At 34.2% G+C, this 24,988-nt stretch overlaps 1 protein-coding gene across 5 annotated transcripts in view; it reads right to left on the bottom strand.

Annotated features, from left to right (window-relative positions):
* LOC150084775 (striatin-3-like) overlaps positions 1–24,988 on the bottom strand; it is a 751,872-nt gene that overhangs the window by 321,984 nt on the left and 404,900 nt on the right. For all 5 annotated transcript variants that reach the window (XM_090376594.1, XM_090376597.1, XM_090376596.1 and 2 more), the window contains one exon: positions 211–269. In XM_090376594.1, the coding sequence (XP_090232720.1) occupies positions 211–269 (59 nt within the window). The remainder of the gene's footprint in view (positions 1–210; positions 270–24,988) is intronic.

Genomic DNA, 24,988 nt, shown 5'->3' with positions numbered 1-24,988 from the left:
ATTCTCCATGTTTATTAACTGAATAAATGAAAATATATGTACAAATGCACATATTTTAAACATTTATGATAATTTACAGAGGATAATTTATTATCAAGTTAAGACCATTCACCAACCTTAAGGAATATAATTAAAATAGAGTTGTACTTATAAAACTGTTCAAAGTATTATAACTGAAAAATATTTAAGCAAGTACTCAGAGCAGTTTACCTTCTTAACGTGTATTTAGCATTCCAGGTCTTCCTAAATGCCTCTTTTGCAGATGATATCTACAGCAGGGGAAAATAAAAAATGATATACATAAGAACTATCTAGATAAAATGGTAAAACTTAATTATCATATTAAACTTCTACCAATATTACCAATAATAATAAAAACTATGCCGAGAGTGTGTTACTAATTTAAAATAAAAGCATTTGATATTAAAATGATGGATCCAAGATGAGCAGCAACTATTATTTCTGAAAGCATATAATAATGGCTACTCAAAAAGTTATTCAGTTTTAACAGTACTTAAGCAAAAAAAAAAAAAATGTTTTCTTAATTCATATTCATTAATTTCGTTATATTTCCACCTTATGTTTACAGCCCTTATTGCATGAACTATCTTAACACAGTGAGAAGGTCTGTGTACCCCCAATGATTCCATGAGCTATACTGGTGGGAGCCTAGGCTCCGATAGGAACATCAGAGCCAGACAGATAAAAAAACAGATGTGAAACAAAAAGTTAGCCACCCTCAAAGCAAACGGCTAACATCCCACAATTTAGATGTAAAACTAAAGTGCTCAAAGAGAATTCAATGCGAGACATCTGACAACCAGGAAATGAGTAGGAACAGATTAAGGAAAGAAAGAGAAATAATGAAAGAAATAGGAAATATAAAAATTAAGATTTATACATTAATGGTAACTTAAAAGAAAAGGAATAGTATAATAAATATGTAAAATAATATATTAACGTAGAGTGGGATGGAAAAAAAGGTAATAGAGCTGTAAAGGGATTGAAGAGAATCAGAAAAATATTGTATGTAACTCCGAAAACAAACATTAAGTATACATTACCCTAAAAAAGGAAGACCTAAAGAGAAAATCAATAAATTCTAAAATCAATTACAAGATTTAACTAATAAGGTAGACAAGAGGTTCTCAAACTTTCTGATCCCATGCCTCCCTTGACCTGGAAAATTTTCCATTGGCCTCCTTTAAAGCAAAACATCTATCATTGTGCAATTTCTTATTTTTAATAAGTTAATATAATAATTATTAATAAATGAACGAATAATCAGGATATTATTATATTCTTAAAAAACATTACTGTGATGTTTGTGCTTGGTTTTTTTATTCATATCAAAAAATTTTTCTGCACGGTCGACTATAAAAAAAATAAGTTTAAAAACACAAAACAACGACGCAGTGTAACACTATAGTTTTTTTTTTAATATAGTTACTTTTAACATATGCGCAACACTAGTCTATAAAAATATAAACTACACCACCAAGTAACTCACCATATATAAAATGTCGACATTCGTATGTGATTTGAAATACACGCACACTTAGACCAAATGACTGATTGTACTCTGAATATGCAGTTACCACAAGCAGATTTCCAGCATCGCCTTGTTCAGACTCATGCAAGGTCAAATAAAGTGCAAAATACCCAAACCAACCAATCACTTGTAGTAACAGGATCCCATGAATACGGTCGGGGAACATGATGTATTCTCTTCGTCAAAAATACCCCAAATATTTTCAATAATTATTTACATTAATAATAAATACATATCAAATAGTATTAGATACCTAATAGTAAAAAAAAAATCATCCTTAATACATTTTTAATATTTGCCATGAAAATCTTAAATAAACTATTACAACATCTGCAATGCCTCTGGTAAATTAGTGCACCCCAGGGGCTCACATCTGGTGAGTATGGGCCTGGCACACCTAGGGTCCTGAGCTGAGCTGGATATCATCATTCTTCTCTTTCTTGGTGATTTCCTTCTCTCTGTCTCTCTCTCTCTCTCTCTTTCTTGGGGTAATTCAGAATTTTTTTTTTTTTTTCTTTTTTTTTTTGGCTGGTGCATAAGCCTCAGGCTTCCTTGCACCATATGGCTAATAATAATCTCCCCAGAGCATCGTAACACACAGGGAGGCAACCTCTGAGGTAGACAATAAGAATGAATTAATCATAATAGCAAGAGAGTTAAATGCCCAAACAAAAAATAAAATAACGGGAATTGGTCCACTGTTAAGGAACACATAGTAAACCAAAATGGAAACAAATTATTCAAGTTTTGTACAGATTGTGAATATACAATTAAATATACATTTTTAAACATAAGAACAAAAAATAAGATGGGAAAATAGTATTTGGCAGCAAATCAGCAATTGATTACATAATCACTAATAGAAGCATAAAACACCAGAAAATATAAAGGGTATGAAAGCTATATCATTAAGTTTGGAAGCGGACATTGATTAATACACTGCATGAAATAATTAACAGAGCAAAATGGTTTTCATGAATATTTTATTGTGAACAGTGTCATTGAAGGCAAATATTTCAATATAATAGGCATCCTGGCATGCAAATTCCAAATATCCAATAGAAATCGATCTACCACATCACAGAGCCGCACTCTATGCAAACTGTTCAGGCCTACAAAAAACACGAGTTGAGACTACATCGCTTCATTCCAGTATTCTGGCTTGCTCAGTGGGATAATCACATCTCCAGTACTCAGGATGGCAAGTCATCTAGATCAGCAGTTCCCAAACTACTGAGATTTATGGATCCCTTCAAAAATAAGTTTCGCACTCCTATGTGTGTGTATATATATATATGTACGAACACTGGGTTTTCTGAAATGAAAATTCAAAGTTTTAGGTGTGAAAAAACTCAACTTTATTCTTATTTTTTATACAGATATATAATAACTTTATTTATAATCAATTTGTATATATAGAACGAATCATTTGAAAATGTATACAATTATATACAGAATAATTGTATTGAAAAAAAGTAATGTTCTATAACGAAATTCATTGTGATTCTATCAGAATATTTTTTTAAGAAAATAAACAAATATTACGTGATACCTTCTGAACATTTCGAGGACCTCCCTTGGAACTGGGCTATGGACCCCTGTTTGGGAAACGCAGATCTAGATGATTCTATGACATGGCGAAAATTTGGATGACTTGAAGTCGGATAAAGAGGTGGCACACTGACTTAATGTCATCATGCAGTTTCATCTTGAAACTATAGAAGCAATTTCAGGAAACAGATACCTTTACAAGAAGGGTTGGCCAAAGTCGCCTGATGGCTACGTCAACCAGAACAGATAGCTATCTGGCTCTAACAGCAACATGGAACTCTACAATGTCCTATCATCAACAGTCATTTGAGTTTTTTCAGGCCACATGTGAAAACATTTCCAATCGAACTGTGTTAAGAAGGCCCAATTCAAGTGGACTCTAACAATGGGAGCCAGTGGTCTGTATCCCATTAACCACCTCAGAGCCCAACGAAAACAGTGTAATGAACATGTGACTTGGAGCCCTGACAATTGGGGTAGGACCAGTTCTATTCTCTAATGAGCCATGTTTTAGCCCACAAACAGATTCCAGTCATTATTTCATCTGGAGACAATGAAGAATGCAGTACCATCCCTCCAACATCAGAGAAAGCGACACTTACAGTACAGGCAATGTTCTCGTGTGGGGGCGGAATAGTGATCAATGGCCACACCACTTTTCATGTTTTTGAGAGGGGTACCATAACTGCATACAGCTACCAAGAACAGATCCTTGAACCTATAAGACTTTTTTAAGGGTGAAATTGACCCACACTTTCTTCCTTATGCATGATAACACAGAGAGAGAGAGAGAGAGCGAGCGCTCAAGTGGAAACAAATAACCAGCAACTGCCGTGACCAGCACAATCACCAAACTTAAATATGATTGAATGTGCATGGGGCACCCTTGGGCATCACATTGCACACTGACAGCCAACTCCTTGGTTATTTGGTGAGCTAAGGTCTGAGCTGGTGGAAGAATGAGATTTGTTGCCACAGAATTTTATAAACATCCTTATATCGAGCATTGTTCACCACTGTCAGGCCTGTTTAGACATTGGAGGGGATCATATGCCATACTAATCTCGTGTACAACGTTTACGATATGCTATATCGACTTCTGTAATGTGACATTTTTGGTAATTCTTATACATCCCTATAAATACCCCTTATAACCTGTCTGAAGTTTCTCAGTCTCCTCATTTCTTTATTATTCTTTGGTTCACCACCATACCAAATTTTATCCTACATCATTGCAAGCTGTACAAGTTACACCACATTTTCTGCACATGCATTTCGTTCTGTTAATTTTGTCGAGCAATGCAGCAGGAATAAACAGTTTTAGAGAATTTTTTAAGAAAAAGAAAAAAAAAAAAAAATAGACAAAGATAAAGAAATAAATTCACGAATGAATTATTACACGTTGGGCAGACAACTTGTGTAGTCGAAACCCACTAATTTTCGTAAAATCAGACAAATGCTTATCTTCCATCTATACTTCTATTACTTCCCCATGCAAAGATTTTAGGATCAAAGCTTGCTTTATTCCTCTATCCTCTTATTAGGTTTATTTCACTTCAATACTATTCTAATTACATCTCACTTGGCTGCAAGCTATTCCTGAAGAACAAAAATCTCAGGTAAGAGAATTCCTGCCTTAAATATATTTCTAAAATTTAAAAAATTCCAAAAATACTTTTTAATAGCCTATATGTCCGTTCTTATATTCCCTGTCAGAGACTTGGCAATTTGGAATCTCCTTTTGATCTTCTCTGGCTTAAAATCTCTCTACCTCATTGTGTCAAATTCATCTGTTGTCTCTACCGTTCTCCCAACTCCACTAATCACTTGGAGCTCTTTGACTTCCTCTCTTTGCAACTTGACTTTCTCCAGTCCAACTTTCCTAACAGTGAGGTAATTTTCCTTGGTGATTTTAATTTTCACAACTCCAGCTGGCTTCCATTTAACCCAAGCACGGTACTAAGTACTATAGGTTCTAATACCTCTCGTGTTTGGGATTTACATAAAAAAAAAAATACTATCCGATTTGATTAAAATTCCAAAGATCGATTTTAAATTCAAAAAATTTTTTTCTCGTAGAGCAGTGAGGTCCAACCTTTTCCCATATGGGAGCCGTATTCAAAATTAATTTGTTTCGCGGGCCGCACAGAGCGATTCGAGAAAAAATTTTGTATCACATTTTCTACATCTTGTTACTCACAAAAGGAAGTTTCTATTTTCCTGTTAACTTTTTTCTTTTCAAGCTATATATAAAAAAATGCAAATTCCCAGCACTTTATGTGCAAGAAATCCATGTTAGTGATATATTTTTTAGAATTTATTAAAATTAAAAAAATATGACTGACTTTTTTTTTTTGAATAGTTTAATTTTGCTTTTAAATGCTCATTTTAGAAAATATAGAACTTGAAAAGGATCACTGCTTTTCAATATTAAGATGAATAAACAAATATAATGATAAACCTAAAATTGAAATATTTGAAAATTTCATTAAGTACAATACAAAATAACATTTAATGTGATGATTGAGGCTGGATATTTTTAAATAATTGTTCAAAATTTGGTTGCAAATTTGTGATGACAATCTCAACACATAATTAAGATTATGTCCTGATGGTATTTCTTGATGGAGCTCCAGGTCCTGCAGGTATTTCTCCACTTGTTCTCAAAACCTGCACTCCTGAACTTACTCCTGTTCTATGCCACCATCATTCAATTTCTTATTCCAAAGGTGCTTTTCCTTCTGCACGGAAATTTGCTCATATCCAGCCAGTTCCTAAAATGGGTGAAAAATTTCTCCCATTCAATTACTTCTACTCTTTCTAAAGTCACTTAACCGTCAACTCTTAAACTATTTAGAAACCTTCCGTATGATCAATGATCATCAGTATAGATTCTATCAGTGTCAATCCACAGATGATATTCTGGCCTATGCTACCAATTTATGGAAAAATTCAATGGAGAAGTTCATGAAACACAAGCAGTTGCTCTTGACATCTCAAAGGCTTTCAATCGTGTTTTGCATAAAGATCTAAACAAGCTTCCATCATATGGTTTGCCAACTATTCTTTGCAAATGGTTATCCAGTTTTCTCTTTGACCAATCACGTAGGGTGATGGTAGATGGCTCTGTCTTCTAACTTCACTACTAATGCTGGTGTCCCCCAAGGTTCAGTTCTTTCCCTTTGTTCTTTTCCTCTTTTATATTAATGACCTTTAAATGACTGGAAATCCTATCCATAGTTTTGCCGATGATAGCACATTGCATTCCACTTTCCATTTTAAGAAACCTTGCCCTCTTCAAACAGCTTCAACTTCTTGAATATCCGCTACCAATTCCTTAAATGCCGATCTCTAGGTAATTCTCCAGTAGGGCAAAGACAACTTAGTTGATTTCAATCCTTCTAAAACTCACTCCTCTCTTATACCTCACAAAAAGGATTCTTCTGCTCCTATGCTTGGCTTTGGTGACATTCCGATTTATAAGCAACATGATATATCTCTTTTGGGGATTACCCTGACTAATAATCCCTCTTGGCACGAGCACATTACAAATATTGCTTCCTCTGCATCTAAAAAAACCTGGTTTTCTCTTTTACTCTCGGTGTTACTTTTCTTCTAAACAGCTGTTCTCTGTACAAATCGCAAATCCACCCCACCATGGAATATTGTTCCCACATCTGAGGTGGTGCCCCAAATACCACTCTCAGGCTTCTAGATTCCATTCAGAAGAGGACAGTTAGGTTAATTAATCATTCATCTCTAACAGAGTCTCTCCACTCGCTGTCTCATAGACGTACTGTTTCTGCTGCATGCCTTTTCTACAGATACTTCCATGGGCACTGTTCTTCTGAATTGGCTTCTATAATTCCTACTCACTCTTTCAAAATGGTCAGAAAACATGTCACCACCAGCCAACATCCATTTACTGTCCAACTTCAAACTCACAGAACCAACTTTTCACCTTCCTCGTTTATTCATTCAACTGCCATTTTCTGGAACAACCTTCCTTCATATGTCTTTCCTGAAAATTACAGTCTAGAGAAGTTCAAGTCTAATGTCAACAAATATCTTCTCCTGTCTTCTCAACCTCCAACCCAAGCACGGTACTAAGTACTATAGGTTTGGTTGGTTTTTTTTTTTTTTTTTTTTTTTAAGGAGCATTAGCAACTAAGGCCATATTGCTCCGGGATATGCAGTGGTCATTCCCTGACCTTTCCGCATCTTCTGTATTTGGTGGTGACGGCCTCGAACCCCGGTCTAATCAAGAAGCGTGTGCTACGCACTGCTGCTTCTTCCCACCTGGCTACGGAGGAGCCCTGTACTATAGGTTCTAATACCTCTCGTGTTTAGGGTTTTCATAAAAAAAAAATGCTCATCTGTTATTCTGTTTCTTTTTAAATATTTATCTGATTTTACGAGTGAAAAAAATCAGCTTGCAAACATACGTTGATCCGAACAGAACAGCCATTTTCATGGCATTTTATTAGCGGGAAATCTTCAGATGGGAAAGCCTTGTAGAATTTGAATAGTTTATTTCTGCAGGCTATATACTTATTATTGAATCATATTTTGGCTTGAAGATCAATAATTTCAAGTTGCAATCTGGGATTGTAGTTTTCAGCCATAGAAGTGAATGGGTTCTCAAACAAAAGCTTTTGTTTTTTCATTGAGATTTATATCAGAAAATTTGTTTTGTAACTTTGAACATTTTTCTTTCTGCTGCACTCCTTTACGTTGATCATAAGATTTATGATTGGAATCAGTGTGATATTCTTTAAAAACTCACACAATCTCCTGATACACCAAACACCACACTGATTTTTCTTTGTAATCAATGAAGAAATAGTCTTCAGTCCACCTTGGATCAAAAACACGACACTCCAAATTAATTTTCCCCTTTCAGAACATTTTTAAGAATGATTATTTTTTTAATTCAATACAAATCAATAATTAATTTGTATTGAATTAAAATATTTTCTACACTATGAATGAACAAGCCATATCAAAATACATAACTGTATTTAGCGTACATATGACTGCACTGAACGACATGTACATGTCTGATACAGTCGAGCTGGATGCTTGCATGCCTGTACACGCAGTGGAGATCAATTCTTTTTTAGTTCACTTTCCGTGCAGTCCTTATAAAAATTATTTGTGGGCCGTAGGTTGGACACCACTGTCATAGAGGAACGCAGATTCTCTATGAGAAAAAAATCACCAAAACTAGTATTTGTCCGATTTTACGAAAATTAGCAGGTCTCGACTTCACAAGTTGTCTAATAAAGTTGAGACTTTAGGATTTCCATAATATTTTTCTACACTATGAATGAATTATTACATGATATCATTATTCAGGAATCTATATACTGATTAAGAAAACACTTGTATTTAAAAAAAAAAAAAATGGTGCTGGTGGTATAGGAATATAAAGGCCAAGGGCCGCCAGGTCCAAGTTGTTTTTTTTTTTTTTTTTTTTTTTGATTTGGTAGTTGTTGGCGCATCGGCTTCTGTGGCCATATTGCACCTCCCAAGGTTTTTGCAGTACTTTGATCCAAGCCCGAGACGGGAATCGAACCCGCGACCTTTGGGTTGCCGGGCAGGTACTTTACCCACTCGGCTAGCCCGGTCGGCTGGTCCAAGTTGTGCCTAGTCTTATAATGCTCATTTATGCATTTAACAGATTATGCTCATAAAGTGTCAAGCAGATTTATTTGTTTCAGATAAGGCTGTGAAATCACCAAAGAGATGAGACAGATTTAAGTTCCAGAACATTAAAGATTTCACAGTTGAAGTCCTATGCAGATGCAAATTACTACCTTTTAATAGAATTTGCCTTACTGTGTCTACTGAATGAGAATACATGATTTCGGGCCACCTATCTGCAACAATATTATATATGGAGCAAGGGAATGATGCCAGCAGTGGGGAAGATGGATCACAAGTTAACAACACATACGACATACCAAATATCTTTCTTTCTTGATGAAGTAGAATAGGCATTGAAGAAAAAGAAGAATCAAAAAGAGGAGTTGTTAAAATTAGGAGGAAGGAACATGGCACGACTAAACAAAATACATTAGGAAAGGTGTGATGCCTAAGGAGTGTAATAATGCAATCACAATTTTGCTGCATAAGAAAGGAGATAAATCAGAAACTAAAAATTATAGATCAATTATCTTGTTGCCCCACATCTACAAGTTGTTCACAAGGTTCATTACAAACAGATTAGAAAGAATAGAATTCTTGATGAGAATCAACCTAAAGAGCAAGCTGGCTTTAGGACAGGATTCTCAACTATGGATCACCTTCAAGTAATATCACAGCTAATGGAGAAAGCAAATGTAAAACAGCATTATGCCTGGAATTAACTCCATACAGCATAAGGCAATGTTTTGAGTGGTGGAAAAACAAGGCGTAGACACCTCATCTATTATGATTTTGAAGAAAATATGAGAACACTAGCTCATTTATCACACTAGACAAAGACAGCAGCAAATTTAAAATTGAGAAAGGAGTTGGACAAGGAGACAAAATATCTCCAAAGTTGTTTACTGCTACCCTTGAAGAAGCTTTCGGAAGATTAGACTGGTTGCAGAAAGGAATCAATGTGAATGGAGAGTACCTAAACCATTTACAATTTGCAGTTGACATTGTGATCATAAGCCATGATCCCAAAAGAATTAGAGGAAAACCTTAATCAGTTATGCAGGGTTAGTAAAGATTTCGGACTGAAGATGAATATGGTTAAAACAAAAGTAATTATGAACAAGTATGCAATAGGAAGGGATATAATCATTGAATGAGCAGCAATTGAAAAGGTGGATTCATATACTTATCTTGGACAATTCATTAGCTGTAATAATCATAAATGGCTGGAAGTCAAGAGAAGGATAAATTTTTGATCGATAGCATTCTGGAAATATAATCACATACTGAGGAGCAATATCCTAATTTGCTTTAAATGTAAAATAATAAATCAATGTATGATCCCCACCATGACATGGAATTTTCTTGGGCACTCACTAAAAGAATGGAAGAGAAGCTGAAAATTACACAGAGAAGAATGGAACATATTATATTAGGAATCAGACTGTTGGATAAGAAGAGAAACAAATAGATCAGGCTGCCAACTCAAGTAAAGGACATTCTAATCAAAACTAAAGAACTGAAATTGACTTGGGCAGGGCACATACCTCAAAGACACGATGCCAGATGGACTAAGAAAATAACAGGATGGTACCCAAGGAGTTAAAAGAAAACCAGGAAGACAACAACAACGGAGAAGGACAGATGAAATTCAAGAGTTCGTGGGCAGTAAATGGATGGCCATTGCACAACAAAAGAAACAGGAAAGTTGCTGGAGAGGCCTTCATCCTGCAGTGGATTGAAAATGGCTAATGATGACTGCCAACAATGCCCAAAGTCTGTACTTTGAGCGGTGTGACTATCCAGTCAAAACACTACGATCATGCCCATGTTTTTGCAACTGGCTGTTCTTCCCTGCCTCATAAGCACACCTATCATGGTGAGAACCGATAAATGTGATACTGCAGGTTCATGGCATTTGGTCCATACAAAGTACATAATTGACATCGGCAATGGAAGTGATCTTGTGGGCTGTTTGCGGACTACTGTAGTTAAGGTGTTCCAAGAGTGAACAAACAGAGGAGAAGGCAGCAGTCACTGGGACAATGGGAGGCCCCCTATGACTCATCGATGGTCATGGAAAATATAAGCTGTCTCACTTTGTGCAAGCCAAAAGACAGAAAATAGTGGAACAGCTGACCATGGACAACAGGACAACCAGACCACAATCCAACAAACCTTCGTCTGTACTACCTGAGTAGGCATCTCCGTCAAGGTACACTTGTCCGTCATCACCAACCATGCCTAAAGTTAGAATTTGAATGGTGTCACTGGACCACCTAAGACTAGAAAAAATTTGTCCTTTCTAAGGAATCATATTTCTTGCTATGCCATGTAGGTGGAAAATGAGAGTACGGTAAAAAACTGCAGAGATGAATCACTCTGATATCCTGGTCCAACAGAAAGTTGGGTAGCAGCAGTGTTTTTGTGTGGGGGATGTTTCCCTGGGAATCTATTGGAGCCCTCAAGTCCTACACTACACCCTGAATGTAAAATCTTTCTCTCCATTGTGGCTGATTAGGCACACTTTCATGGTGACTGTCTCGGTGGATGCGACAGGTTTGCCCTCAGGGATCAAACTGCTCTTGAACAATACCAGCTATTTGGTATTGTTCAAGAAAAGTTCGATCAAGAAATGGAAATTGATGAAATGATGAGCTATTCAACTTGTGTGGAGTGTAACCTGAGATTAATTTCTTAAAGACTTACAGGTTGTCCTCAGATGTTTCAATTGCTTCCTCTACTACTTCTTCAGTTACAGTAAAGACAGCAGAACTGTTAAATTATGGTGATTCCATTTACATAGATTTGTTGATTTGATCACAGTTACTTGTTAATATTCAGCCTTTAGTAATTATATGCATAATAGATCTGAATTACTCACAGATAGTAAATATGAAGTAAAAATTAATTTTGGCATTTCAATAATTTTTAAATCAATTAATAATTTAGGTAATAAGAATAAATTGAATATAATTGAAGTATCAATAGATAGCCATGAATACTTACATTCCTGTAATGCTGTCCTTATGACACAATGAGCCATATATATTGGAAAACAGTGGTTTGCAATTCATTATATGTTCTATATTGTACTCTCAAACGAAGAATTCTTGAATCAAATCTCAAATTGAGGTCTCTTGAGGCCAACTGTAGTTTGCAACTGAGGGTGAGGATATTCAGACAGAGAATAAGGGATTGGATGTTGTAGAATTAGATATCTGTTTGGCAGCTAATCATTAATAAGCATGTTAATTGTGTAGGTGGGTCCCCACTAATATAATCTTGAATCCACCCACACAATTAAGATGGCGCCTCCGTAGCCAGGTGGGAAGGAGCAGCAGTGCGTAGCACACGCTTCTTGATTAGACCGGGGTTCGAGCCCGTCACCACCAAATATGGAGGGTGCGGAAAGGTCAGGGAATGACCACCGCATATCCCGGAGCAATATGGCCTTAGTTGCTAATGCTCCTAAAAACCAAAATAACTAACTAACTAACACAATTAAGATACTCACAAAGATTAACCGTGAAACAGGTGTCTATTCCAACAACATCCAAACTCCTGTCCTCTCTCTGAGTATCTTCATCCTCAGGTATAAACTACAGTTGGCCCAAGACCTTAACCTGAGCTTTTATAAAAATATTCTTGATTTCAAAGTACCATAAGCACTTAACTGTGTGTGGGTGGCTGATAGTGTCATTAGGACAGCTTTACAGCAATGTAAGTATTCATGGCTATCTATTTATTTAACTTTAATTTTATTTTATTAAATTTAATATTATTAAAAGAATAATTATCTGCTTAGAAAACTATTTAAACTCCTAAAATGAATCTTACCTGATGTTTACTAATAGCTATCTGTAAATATTAACAAGTAAGAAATTTTATTTGAAAAAGAAGAATCAGGAACTCTAATAATGATATTAAAATCATTATACAGGAAAAGAAAGAAGCCTGTAAAAAATGGTTAAACGGCAAAGCAATACAAGCAGAAACTGAACATAAAAGAAAAAGAGCAATAGCTAGAAAGGCATGTAGAAAGAAAAATAGAGAAATGTGGAACCATTTTATATCAATAATGGAAAGGAATATATCAGTGAAAAGACCCAATTTCTACTAAATCAAAAAAATATGAATAAGGACATTAAAAAAAATACTGATCTCAAAATAATTAAAAAAGAAACCTGGTTAGATTACTTAAAAAATTTATGAACAGAAACTGATACTAACTTGTATGATACGGATAGGGAAGATATATCTTTACAAGAATTTAAAGATGCTTTAAATAACAGTAAATCTGGAAAGTCTCCAGGTGAAGACAATATAATCATGGAAGTAATAAAATATGCTTGTAATACTTTCCATAGATGCCTGTTAAGATTCTATAATTTAGTTTGGGACCAAGGAATAAGTCCATCAAAGCTGGAAAAATTCCCTTGTCATCCCTATATTTAAAAAAGGTGACAAACCTTGTTGTGAGAATTAAAGAGGAATAAGCCTTCTAAACATTGGATATAAATTATATGCAAAATTATTGTCAGGAAAATTAAGGAAATATAGTCGGACTGCTATATAATGAAATCGATCACTCCCTTGAAAAAATTCTTTAGGCAGAAATTTCGTTATAAAGAAATATGACCTTTTCAACAATGAAAAATACTGTAAATTCAGAAATATAGTAAAAGATGGGAAAGAAGTGGGAATGAATAAATTTTCTAACATTTTTAAACAGTTTATTAATAGATACATATTAAGACTATGAATACTTACATGATGCCCACAATTTATTAGTACACTTTTAAGAATTATGTCGTAAAATATTTGGTTATTTTTTGTTGTACACTGGATTCTACTGTACACCGTTCATAAAAATATTCACATTTGTTTAAACTTTAAACACTCAGATATATTTTCTGTTATATTTTCTTCCCACTGAAGGCCTCGGATGCAAGGTTTCAAATGCTGCCAACATTTGTTTGGAAGGTGTAACATTGCCGTCATTTTCATCCAACTCATCGTTGATACTGTCACTAGTTCTTTAAACACGCTCCAAAATGTTGGAGTCCTCGGATAATCAGCTACTATGACATCATTATCAACTCCTAAAAATTTGACAAGAACAATTTCTCCACCAATCAAACCTCACTTGGAACTCTTCCCAACATTGCTCAATGTCTTCAAGTAGTTCATCCCTTTCATCTCTGTTAATTAGCACTTTAACAAAACCTGCTTTTGTCAAACAATTCTTAATCGTTTCCGTTACATATTGATAGATATTGCCAACTCTGATATGCACATCCACAATCCTAACAGAATCTATAGGTTGGTTGGTTTCTATTCTCAGTATAATTTTTTTTCAGTATGTGCCTTCAGTAGCGCATTTTAAAATTCTTGATAATGCCTTGGTCCGTTGGCTGCGGTTAAGAAAAATTATTCAGAAGGAAGAAAACAATCTTCACACTTGTAAGTTTCGAAATTACTGAGTGAAGATGGGTAGGGCAGTTGTCGACAATCAACACGATTTTTCTTGTATTTTTTTGCCATCTTTCTATCGAAATTTATAATCCACTGCTCAAAAATTTCACTTGTCATTCAAGGTTTTTTGTTGTAGTCCAATCTAATGACTTTACTCCTTTGAATCATCGGGATTATTTACATATGCCTATTACCAAAAGCTTCAGTTTTTCATTACCAGCCATATTTACAACCAAGATTGTAATTCTCTCCTTACTATTTTTACCACAAACATTTATCACATTTAAAAGTCTGTCTTGTTCAGCAAACATTTAAAAAAATAGATGTTTCATCAATGTTGAATATGTCTTTGGACTCGTAGCGTTCCATAATTTTTTCAAAACTTTTTTTTTCTGAGGGATGTAGTCTTCTTCGATTGAAACTCCACTTTCATCAGAAATAATTTTTTCAAGTAAGCGATGATGCTCTTTAAATTTGTCCAGCCAACTGGAACTGGCTTGGAATATTTTGTGCCCCAGAAAAGATGTGTACTCCATAGCCTTTTGTTTTATTAATAGCCCTGATATCAGCATGTTTTGAATCAACTTTATCCACTTAAAAACTGCTTCATCTACATTTTCCCAAAGGCATAATTTCGCACACTTCCTACTGGGTCCTGTTTCCTCACACATTTTGAGAATCGAAACAGGGTTTTTCAGAATGGTTGATACACTACTGGCAGGGACATCAAATTTTAAAGTGATTACTTTTTTCAATGCTGTGATCTACACTATCAAGCACTCCCACCTTTTCATACTAAATTCAAGGATTTCCTCTTAGAAACTGTAAGGTTAGTTGCGCAACAGTAAAAAAAAAGCTGAAATCAGGGACCACTTGTAGCTACCATGTAAACAGAGACAGGTGAAATTTAGTAAAAATGTGGATGATTCATTTCTTTGAAATGACAGATAAATTTCCAAGATAAAGGAAAATTATGTTCTCCTAATTAGTAGTAGTGGCATGTGATGCAAGAAAGCAAAAAGCAAACGTATGAGCTTATGCAGCATCAGCCAAAAAAAAAAAAAAAAAAATCACACCATTCCCTCCTTGAATTTATTCAACCTATCAACTTCCACAACGACAGATGGAAGTTTGTTCCAGCAATTAACCACCCGCTGGCTAAAGGCAAATTCTCTAACAGGATGCTTACGACAGAATACAGGTTCACAGAGCCAATGCCCGTGTCAGGAATAGGCCTTAATCTTTGCCAATTGCTGTGGACAACTGACCAGCGAGACTTCTCGGCATAGTAGTGTATAAATTGTATAGGTTTTACTTCTTTTCAGCCATTGCTGGGCAAAGGCCTCTCCCAAATTTTTCAATATTTTTCTATCCCATGCCATGGATGGCCAGTTTCCTCTTGCAGGGTTTTACAGGCACCATTAAATTGTAAAATGTTTTAGCTCTTAATTCATGGAATTAAAGCCTTTAGCTATTAAAAGCTAAAGGGATTAATGCTTAATCCTTTTAGCTCTTAATTCATGCTTTCTACAGCATCAGCTCTATTGCCTAAAGGCAAGAGGTGCGAACAATGTGTACCCAGGTCTCTCGAAATCAGTTTGTTGTATGGAAATTTTCTTTGTTATACGGAAACTATTTTGAATAATGACCAGGGGAAAATCAAAAAAGTTTGCGACAGAAAATTTCGCTATATGGAAGTTCGTTAAAGAGAGGTCCGACTGTGTATTGATCAAGCTTTATATGAAGAACAAAATGGTTTTAGAAGTGGAAGATCCTGTATTGGCCCAGCTTTTACATTAAAAATTTTTATATAGAAAAATTGAGAATATAATATCAAAACACATTTAGCATTTATTGATTTCAGGAAAGCTTTCAATATGGTATCTAGAGGAAATTTTTGAAACAATTAAATATCCCAAATCAATCTATAAATGCTATAATGGATGTCTATAATAACAACAGAATTGCAGTAAAGGCTAACTCTGGTATAACTGAAAGGAAATCAATCAATCGAGGAGTTCATCAAGGATACCTGTTGTCACCATCATTGTTTAATATTTATATAAATGCAATAGTCAAAAGAATGGAAGAATATTATCATTTAAAATTGGTTTTAAAATTGATCGAGTAACTAAATTGAATACTTTATTATTTGCGGATGATCAAATAATAATAACTAAGTATGAAGATGAACTTCAAAGATCAATCTTTACCTTAAACAATATTGTTTAAGGTAAAAATTACCTTAATATTGGCGAAACCATTTGGAAGGAAATTTCAAATGAAAAGACTAAAAGGTATGGCATTTAAAGGTAATTATCCAATCAGAAGCAAAATAGTAATAGAAAATACCACTCTGTAACAAGTAAATTCGTTTAAGTATCTTGGTTGTTATCTTTCTTATGTCGAAGAACAGGATATAGAATTAAAACTTTCCAATTTTATAAAAGTTACAGGTTCAATTCATATCTTAAAACCGAATAAAGTACAAAAGCATACAAGGATAAAAGCTTATAAGGTGATAGTAAGACCCGCTTTATGGAAGTGAAATGTGGACAATTAAATCAAAAGATGAAAGGACTGAAAGTGCTAAAATGAAATTTATTAGCCGAAACCAGTGGCTACAGATAATTGGACAAGAAGAAAAAAAGTTCTGATATTCGTAAAAAAATTGGGTATTGATCCAATAATAGATAGAATCTACAAATACAGAGGAAAATGGATTAACCATTTGGATAGTATGCATCCAGCAAGATTACCAAAGAAGATTATGTAATATCGGCCAGTGGAAAGAGGAGATCCAGGACGTTCGAAGAAAAGATGGAAATGAGACCGGAACAGGCCATCTGGCTTAAATCCCTGAAAGGATGACGTGTATAATAAAATCAACAGTTGTATTTAAATGAGGTCACCACAGTTGACCAGTTCTGCTATCTTTACAGTCACTGAAAAAAGTGGTACGGGAAGTACCACATAATGTTTGAAAATAATCTGTAATTCTTTAAAATATTAAAGGCAGATTACACTCAAAACATACTGACATGCTCATTATTTCACCAATTTCATGAAAGTGACTTCCAATTGCCACCTTAGCCACTGAATTTGCCCCATATGAATTCCATAGAACATCTCTAGGATTGGGTGGATTGACAGATTAGGCATAACGGGACACAATCCTGGCAATGTGGTACAGTATACCTACTGCAACGTTAAGAGACTTTAGAGTCCAAGCCTCACAGGCACTGGTGGCAAGGACTGAGCTGTGTGGCTAACAGAAATAATATCCACTTTTAGGTAGTTAGTTACAGTAGACTGTCAAAATAATGGCAATTCATGTGATTACTGCATTTGTTTACATTTGCCATTTTCAAAGTGAATTCTGTACTGATAACAGGGATTACATCGCTGTTTTACATTTATTTTAAATTAAAAATCCCTCACTATGGCTCCTAAAATTAATAAACTTCATACAGAGAAGAAAAGAAGAACACCATTAAAGCTTAGTGACAAACTTGCTATAATCCAATCTATTACATTAGGGTTATCCAGAATGTTAACTCATATACCCATGAGTATTGTGTCTGTAAATTGCATGTGTTCTCTGTTCAATTTGCCTGTTTTGCTGGATGAAAAATCCCAGTTTCTGGGGGAGAATACCTTGCTATCTATGCCTTAGACCCACTAACTTAGCCACAGAGTGAAAAAAGCATATAAAAGTTCCACATGTCATCGATGGGATTCGAACCCGGGCCTTTTCCACTTGGTGTGGGGAGGATGGTGATGATACCACTGTGTGCACAGGCTAAATTTGATATAATAAAAAAATAGAATGCAGATTTCATATAATAAAGAAAATAAAAAAAAGAACAAAAGCAAAAGTGTATTAATGGCAGAATATAACACTGGATCGGCAGTTAACGAAATTGCATTCTTAATCTCTCTATTTCTTATCTGGCCTCTTTATTTCTGAATTAAATACATTATAAATAAAACTTTTCAGATAATGGAAAAATCAAAATAACGGCTCCTTGAATCCCGAAAGGCGCAGTTATTTCAAAAGTCTACTGTAATAAAAAAAAGACAGTGTATTATCTAGTTTTATGCTCCAACTGTTCTTTAATTCTTTTAAATGAATTCCAATAGGACTATTTACAGGGTTTACTTGTAAAATGTTCATTCAATGATTTGTTAAATATGTATGGCTAATCTGGCCATACATATTCGACAAATGGTTAGAATGAACTGAAAAACTGAATTTTTGTTGCACAGAAAAGATAACATATTCTTTCTGAGATAGAGTGCACCTTCATTTGCTTCTAGATATAGGCTTTAGACTGGAGATGTTCTAAAAGCATGCATGGATACCCAAGGACACCTTGTTGAATTTTGTTAAACTTCACAAAGCCAATTTTTCTAGCAGAGTCACAAACTGGGGAAACAATAATCTAAGTGACACTTGATTAGCATGTGAAGTGGCCTGTGTCAATGCAGGTATGTGAGAAAACTGCTCACGCGTAGCCATGAAATGTCACAGGAACTTTGAAAATAAGTGATTGATTATATATATAATTGCTTTAAGTTTACAAGCTTATTCAACATGCAGATGAATAATAATTTTTCCTTTTTCTTTCATTGAAAAATATTAAAATTTTATGATGTTTTCTGGATTAATTTGTAGTGGTAGAATATTTTTAAAGTTTAAAGCAATAAACATTCCTACAAATTTAAAATTAGCAGTACAGGTGACCCCCGCTTAACGCTGATCATTCGTTCCGGAAAAACAGAGCGCTAAGTGAATCCGCGCTAAGCGAGCGCCGCTTTCCCATAAGGTAACATATGTATTTGTGAGCTGCGGTCGGTGCCATAGGATATTTCCTAATCAATAATAAACGGTAATGAAAAGATGCACAAATGTCGGTCAAAATATTTAATATTCAAATATTTGCACATATAAAATATTCTGCATTACATACGTATAATTATGTGGTAACTACTTGCGTATCAAAAGTAAACTTAAAATTCCAATTAAAATAATGAATTTAATTGATTGAATTTAATCATGAAAAATGTGTGGATTTTGAGTTGAACTTTGGCCCTCTTCCAAATAAACTAAAAGGGGTATTAATTTTAAATGGCCCGCAGCGTTACCACCCAACAATAACGTCAACTGATCCTTCGCCGCTTTGAAACTTGGCATGTTTTTTCTTCTTTCAATATGAAACTTCTTTTAGGCATTCGTTTCCACAAAAGTCCTGCTTCATCTATGTTAAAAACTTGTTGAGAAGTATAACACATAATACCCCTCTTCAATAATTTTAACAAGTTCTTTTTTGAAAGTTTCCGCTCCCTGATCTGCACTCCCTGGATTCTAAATCTATTCTACCAGCCCTTACCAGTTTTAAATGGTTCCACATTTTTTTTTTTAGGCGAGTTTTCTTCAGATCATCATATTGGCTAATCTCTCTCTCTCTCTCTCTCTCTCTCTCTCTCTCTCTCTCTCTCTCTCTCTCTCTCTCTCTCTTTTTTTTTTGTTAATATTTAACTTAACTGAATTCTGCATTGGACATTATCTTCAATAAAATTAAAGTCTTTCCATTTCAATCCTAATAGCCGGCCTAGTCCTAGTTGCTTGCAGTGGAACAGCTACCTTTCCCGCTGCAAAAATTAATTCTTTATTTTTTATAATTGTTCTTACAGTTAAAGTTGCAAGTTCTAAAATTATGGCACACATCCGCTTGTCGTTGACCGGAATCGATTCGCTTCAAAACGTCTAATTTTCAAATTCAGTCTTTTTCTTACATTTATAGTCTTCGTACTGTGCTCAGACGTTGTTGATTTTTCATTCTTTTTTCATTCTTCGAAAATTTAACTGCGTTGGTTGCATTAATTATGATACAATGTTCAAGTAAACTGTCCGTTTCGCATGTTGTCTAATACGGTACTGAGTGATGACTAGACTTCGGATAAATGCATATAACGCAAATATTACAAGCAATATACTTCGTCATTTTTTAAAATGTTGATCTAGGAACTACGTAACAAGTCACTGTACTGAAATTAAATTAGCGTGCGAGAAATTTTCACTGAGCGTGGGAAAATTTCTCAAGTCTGCGTGGGAAACGTTTTAATGCTGTTTTGCTATTCATTTTCAAGCTATCGACTCCATCAAATGAAACGATTTCGTTAAATTTGTCAAAAATGTAATCTGTAAAAGAGCGTTATAGTAATCTGTGACAGCGTTATAGTCAGACACGGGTTATAATATAATAACAGCGTTATAGCGAATCAGCGTATAGCGAACCGCGTTATAACGGGGGCCTGCTGTAATTAATAGTATCATGTTTCTATATTGTGGTACCAGATATTTTTATAATTTTAAGAAAAATAAATAAACCTTTTGTTTCATTAAAACTAACAAATATTTCCTATGGCTAAAAACACAGCATTTAATTATTATTAAAAAAAAGAGAACACATAATAAATGCAACAAGTATTGCAATATGCTGATAAAAGATCTAGCCGTAGTGTAATTAACACATTAAAAATACTAAACACTTTTCTCAAAACTGAAGATTAAAGTTCATCCCTTGTAAGGGGGATGGCATACCATTCTTGTTATAAAATCGACCAAACTACTGCCAGGTTAACGAAAAAAAAAATTAAATTAAAGGTAATTAAAAAGAAATTAAATCACACGAAAACTAAAAACAAGAAAGTGCAGGTATAGATAAATTAAATAAGTTAGTTAGTAAAATAAATAGACAGGCTACCAGGACAGCTCATGGGGTTTTGTCAAGGCTATACAGGAATTTAGACAGCAGGGATAAGGGGTTGATTATCCTATCGTAACAGGCAACGGTAAACAACATTTGCATACTTTATACTGGTAGCCTTATATTTTAGGCAGGATGGAGATATGTTGAAAAAGACATGGAGGAGAGCAAAGGCTTTGAGTGGGCAAAGAGGGTGTGTTTACACAGAAGAGTTTTAATTCTACAAATTTCAATATCTGCATACTATGCACCTGCTAATAGATCTAATTCAGGTGTTTAAGGCTTTAAATGGATTGAGTATGCTTAATGCTGCTGGAATCTTTCAGTCTACACTCATGGTGGGAGGGGGGGGGCATTATTTCATCTTTGGGAAGAATGGTTGCAGGACACCTAAGTGGAAATCTGTCCTCAGCCAGCAAGTAGTTGGAACAAATATCCATCTTATGTTGTAGAAGTGGTAGTTTGGATAATTCAAAGAAGAACTAGATGGACTATTAGAGCAGACGAAGGAGTGATACGGCAAGTGTTGTCTCCTTCCTTTCTCTCTCTCTTTTTTTTGATTGATGCTGCATAAGTTAGCTTTCTTGCATTGTTTGCCACTACAAATACTAATAATTTGGAAAGTAACCTCCAGAATTAATAGAAATTAAATCAAATCAGAAACAAGTGATTGGCAAAAAAAAAATTAAGTCCAATACATAAAAAAGGAGATAGGTATCTGCCAGAAAATTATACACATCACTGAAATTGTATACAAATGGGAAAGCAGAAAAATTAAACTATAGAATTCAGCTATGAGCAAGGTTTTAAGAAAAAATTATCAACAGAAGCAATAATTACGATTGAACAAATATCAGAAAAATCTAACAGAGTATAATAGATCAGTTCACGAGTTTTGTAAATTAAAAAAAAAAAAAAAAAAAAATTCGTAGAGTTAAAATAAAAGATGTAAAAGAAATCTCGAAGTTACGTAAAATTCCTCAACAATTAGCAGAAGTGATTAAATATATGACCAGTAGGCACACAATTAAATCTACAAAGAAACACAGAATAAATAGAAATAACTGAAGAAATAAGACAAAGTGATTCAATGAGTGCTAATCTATTAGGTTTCATAATGGATAAATTAAAAGTAACTAAAGGAACTCAATAAAAAATTAAAATCGCTTTGCAGATTAGACAGTATTAATGATAGAAAATAAATCATTTAAAGAGAATGCTGCCTCATTTTAAAAATAAAACTAAATAATATAATATGGCAATATCATAATTCAGTAATATGGCACTTAAGGAATAAGTCAACAAAAGTAGAAGAGTTAATATTTAATTCTAACAATTAGAATACTGGGAGAACTAAATAATCTAATGTGGAACATTTGATATATTAATCACGAAGTTATATTCAAATTATATATAATAAACTAAAGCAAACCCCATAATAACATATACAACTGAGATAGTAAGTATGGTAGCAAAAATAAAATAAACAAAACTACAGAAATTAAAATATTTAGGAAAACAATAAAAAAAAAAAAACCTTACGAGAAATGTAGGTAAACCAGAAAACAATGCGCAATAAAATCTATTAACCAAGATATATAAGAGGGAAAAAATGATTTACCTGAAAACCAACAAGCAGAATGGTTAATGGAAAAAGAAGAGGACATTTACAATGGAAAATGCAAATATATTACTTTACTGAAATTTTCTTAGATTACCATGTTGTTATAAGAAGAATACAAAAGAAGAATACAAAAGTGTGGTTTACTAAAGCCTGATGCAATTTGTAATAAGCTTTATTGAATTTATTGAATGAATTCATTTATGGAATTCAAATTATTCAATAAAAGGATACCATAAACAAGAAACTATTGTTCTTTTCTATTTTGTAGTGCATAAAAATATTAAAAGTGCAAAATTTCAAAAAACATTTTGCTCAAATATCGCTATACAAGGTTGGATAATTAAGTTTCAAGACCAAAATTCTAACAAAAAAATTTTAATTATAACCAAACGTTAAAAATTTTAACGTAATTCAATGCACACTGTCCAGCACATTTGCAACTGATCAAAACAGCTGTGAAAGTTATCACCTGTGAGGTTCTTCAAAATTTGTTTTACATTCATTTTTATTTCCTTCATATCTGCAAAAGGCCTACCTTTCAGCTAATTTTTTAATTTTCGAAAAAGCAAAAAATTGCACAGTTGTGAATCTGAAAAATATGGAGTGAAGAAGTGCACCAGTGTTATTGTGGTGCAAGATCCATTTTTCGTCTAGACAACTTGGATGTTTTCCATTCCACTGACTGACGTTTTGTTTTTGGAACGTAACGATAACAACAACTTTCATCCAACCGGATAACACGAGTAAAAAATTATCTTCTCTGATCCATTCAAAAAAATTCTTTGCACAGAACCAATTCCACAGCCAACTTTCTCATGCCCACTTTTTCTTGTAAAATTTTAAGTTTATAAAATCATTTCCGTGTTCATATTGAGTGTGGCCAGCCAACATGGCACATATTAAACGACTGAACCTCACCAGTATTGCAAGTTTTTCAACGTTTTCATCCACCAACTTGTTAATTAGTGCACCACACCATTCATCATTTTGCACCACTTCTCTCTCTCTCTCTCTCTCTCTCTCTCTCTCTCTCTCTCTCTCTCTCTCTCTCTCTCTTCACAAAACCTTTTGTGCCACTTCATAACATTACTGTTAGACATGGACGCTTCACCATATACTTGTCTTATCATCCCCAACGTTTCCATAGGTACCTTGCCCAATTTAATGCCAAATTTCACATTCGTTCTTTGCTCAATCACTCTTTCCATTTTTAATGGTTAAAAAATTTAGACACATCCAACTTCACAAGACTGTTATTTACCTATTAATAAACATAGTGTGCTGAAACTTGACTCTGCAGTCTCCTACTAACAGTAATACACAGCTGGCACAAGAGTGCCAGCTGTGTATTACTAAATTATCAACCCAACCAGCAAGAAATAGCCTTAAAAATGAATTATCCAACCTTGCATTTTCCAATTTTGCTTAACTCTTCATATACAACACATACTACTTCCAAAGCTATTCAAATAAAACTTTACTATATATTTAATATGCTATAATAAGAAAGTACTGCTATAATAAGAAAGTACTCCAACTGGTGATTAACATCCAACAGATATTTTTCAGGTGTGCATGCAAATCTTGTGCCACCACTATTGGGTAAAATACAAAGTATATTTGCAGATGGCTACTGAACAATTAACATGTCAACAGCTCATTTTCTTCCAAGAAATATCAAAAAATAGCTGAAAACAGAAAATTTTATTCTTCATTCTGAAACTACATTGGATAATAATTTTAAAAATTATCTTTAAAAACAAGTGTTGTTTTAAAAAAAAAAAAAAAATTTTTTTAACTGGCTTAGTGCAGTTTTTGCTCAGTTCTTCACCACAACTACAGGAAAATTACCAGTTAAGTGGGTTTTTTCCTATAACAGCTGAAAAAAATGAACAAATAAATAATAATTAAATAAAAAATCAAATAAAATATAAGTAATACTATTTACCATTCGCACACACTACTGGCTATAGCTGAACTTTGAAACCAAGCCAACTGTTATTCTCACATAATTTATATATATGCCAATTGGTTCTGGTCTCACCTCTGAGAGAGAGCACACCTTCCTCATTTTACTCAATCCCTTCAGCAAGCTCTCACCTTCTAAGCCGTTCCTCATGGGTATCACTATATTCACATCGCTAATCCGGGCACCCTTATTTAAACCCTTGTCTGAAGTTCTTTTCAAGGTGTGGTCTCCAGACATGAATACAATATTTTATATATGCAGTCTAACCATTATCTAGTGTTGAGGAATAATGATGTCCACCCAACTGGTTGGCCGAGTTTTGGTTTTATTGTTGCATCAGTAACTGAGGTTATAATGCACCAAAAATAAAGCCATAAAAAATTTAAAAAAAG

The sequence above is a fragment of the Mastigoproctus giganteus genome, chromosome 6, assembly GCF_048544385.1.
Source record: "Mastigoproctus giganteus isolate SK-2022 chromosome 6, ASM4854438v1, whole genome shotgun sequence".
Taxonomy (NCBI): Eukaryota; Metazoa; Arthropoda; class Arachnida; order Uropygi; family Thelyphonidae; genus Mastigoproctus; species Mastigoproctus giganteus.
Note: the sequence above shows the minus strand (reverse complement) of the source record. Positions and strands in the feature narration are given on the sequence as shown.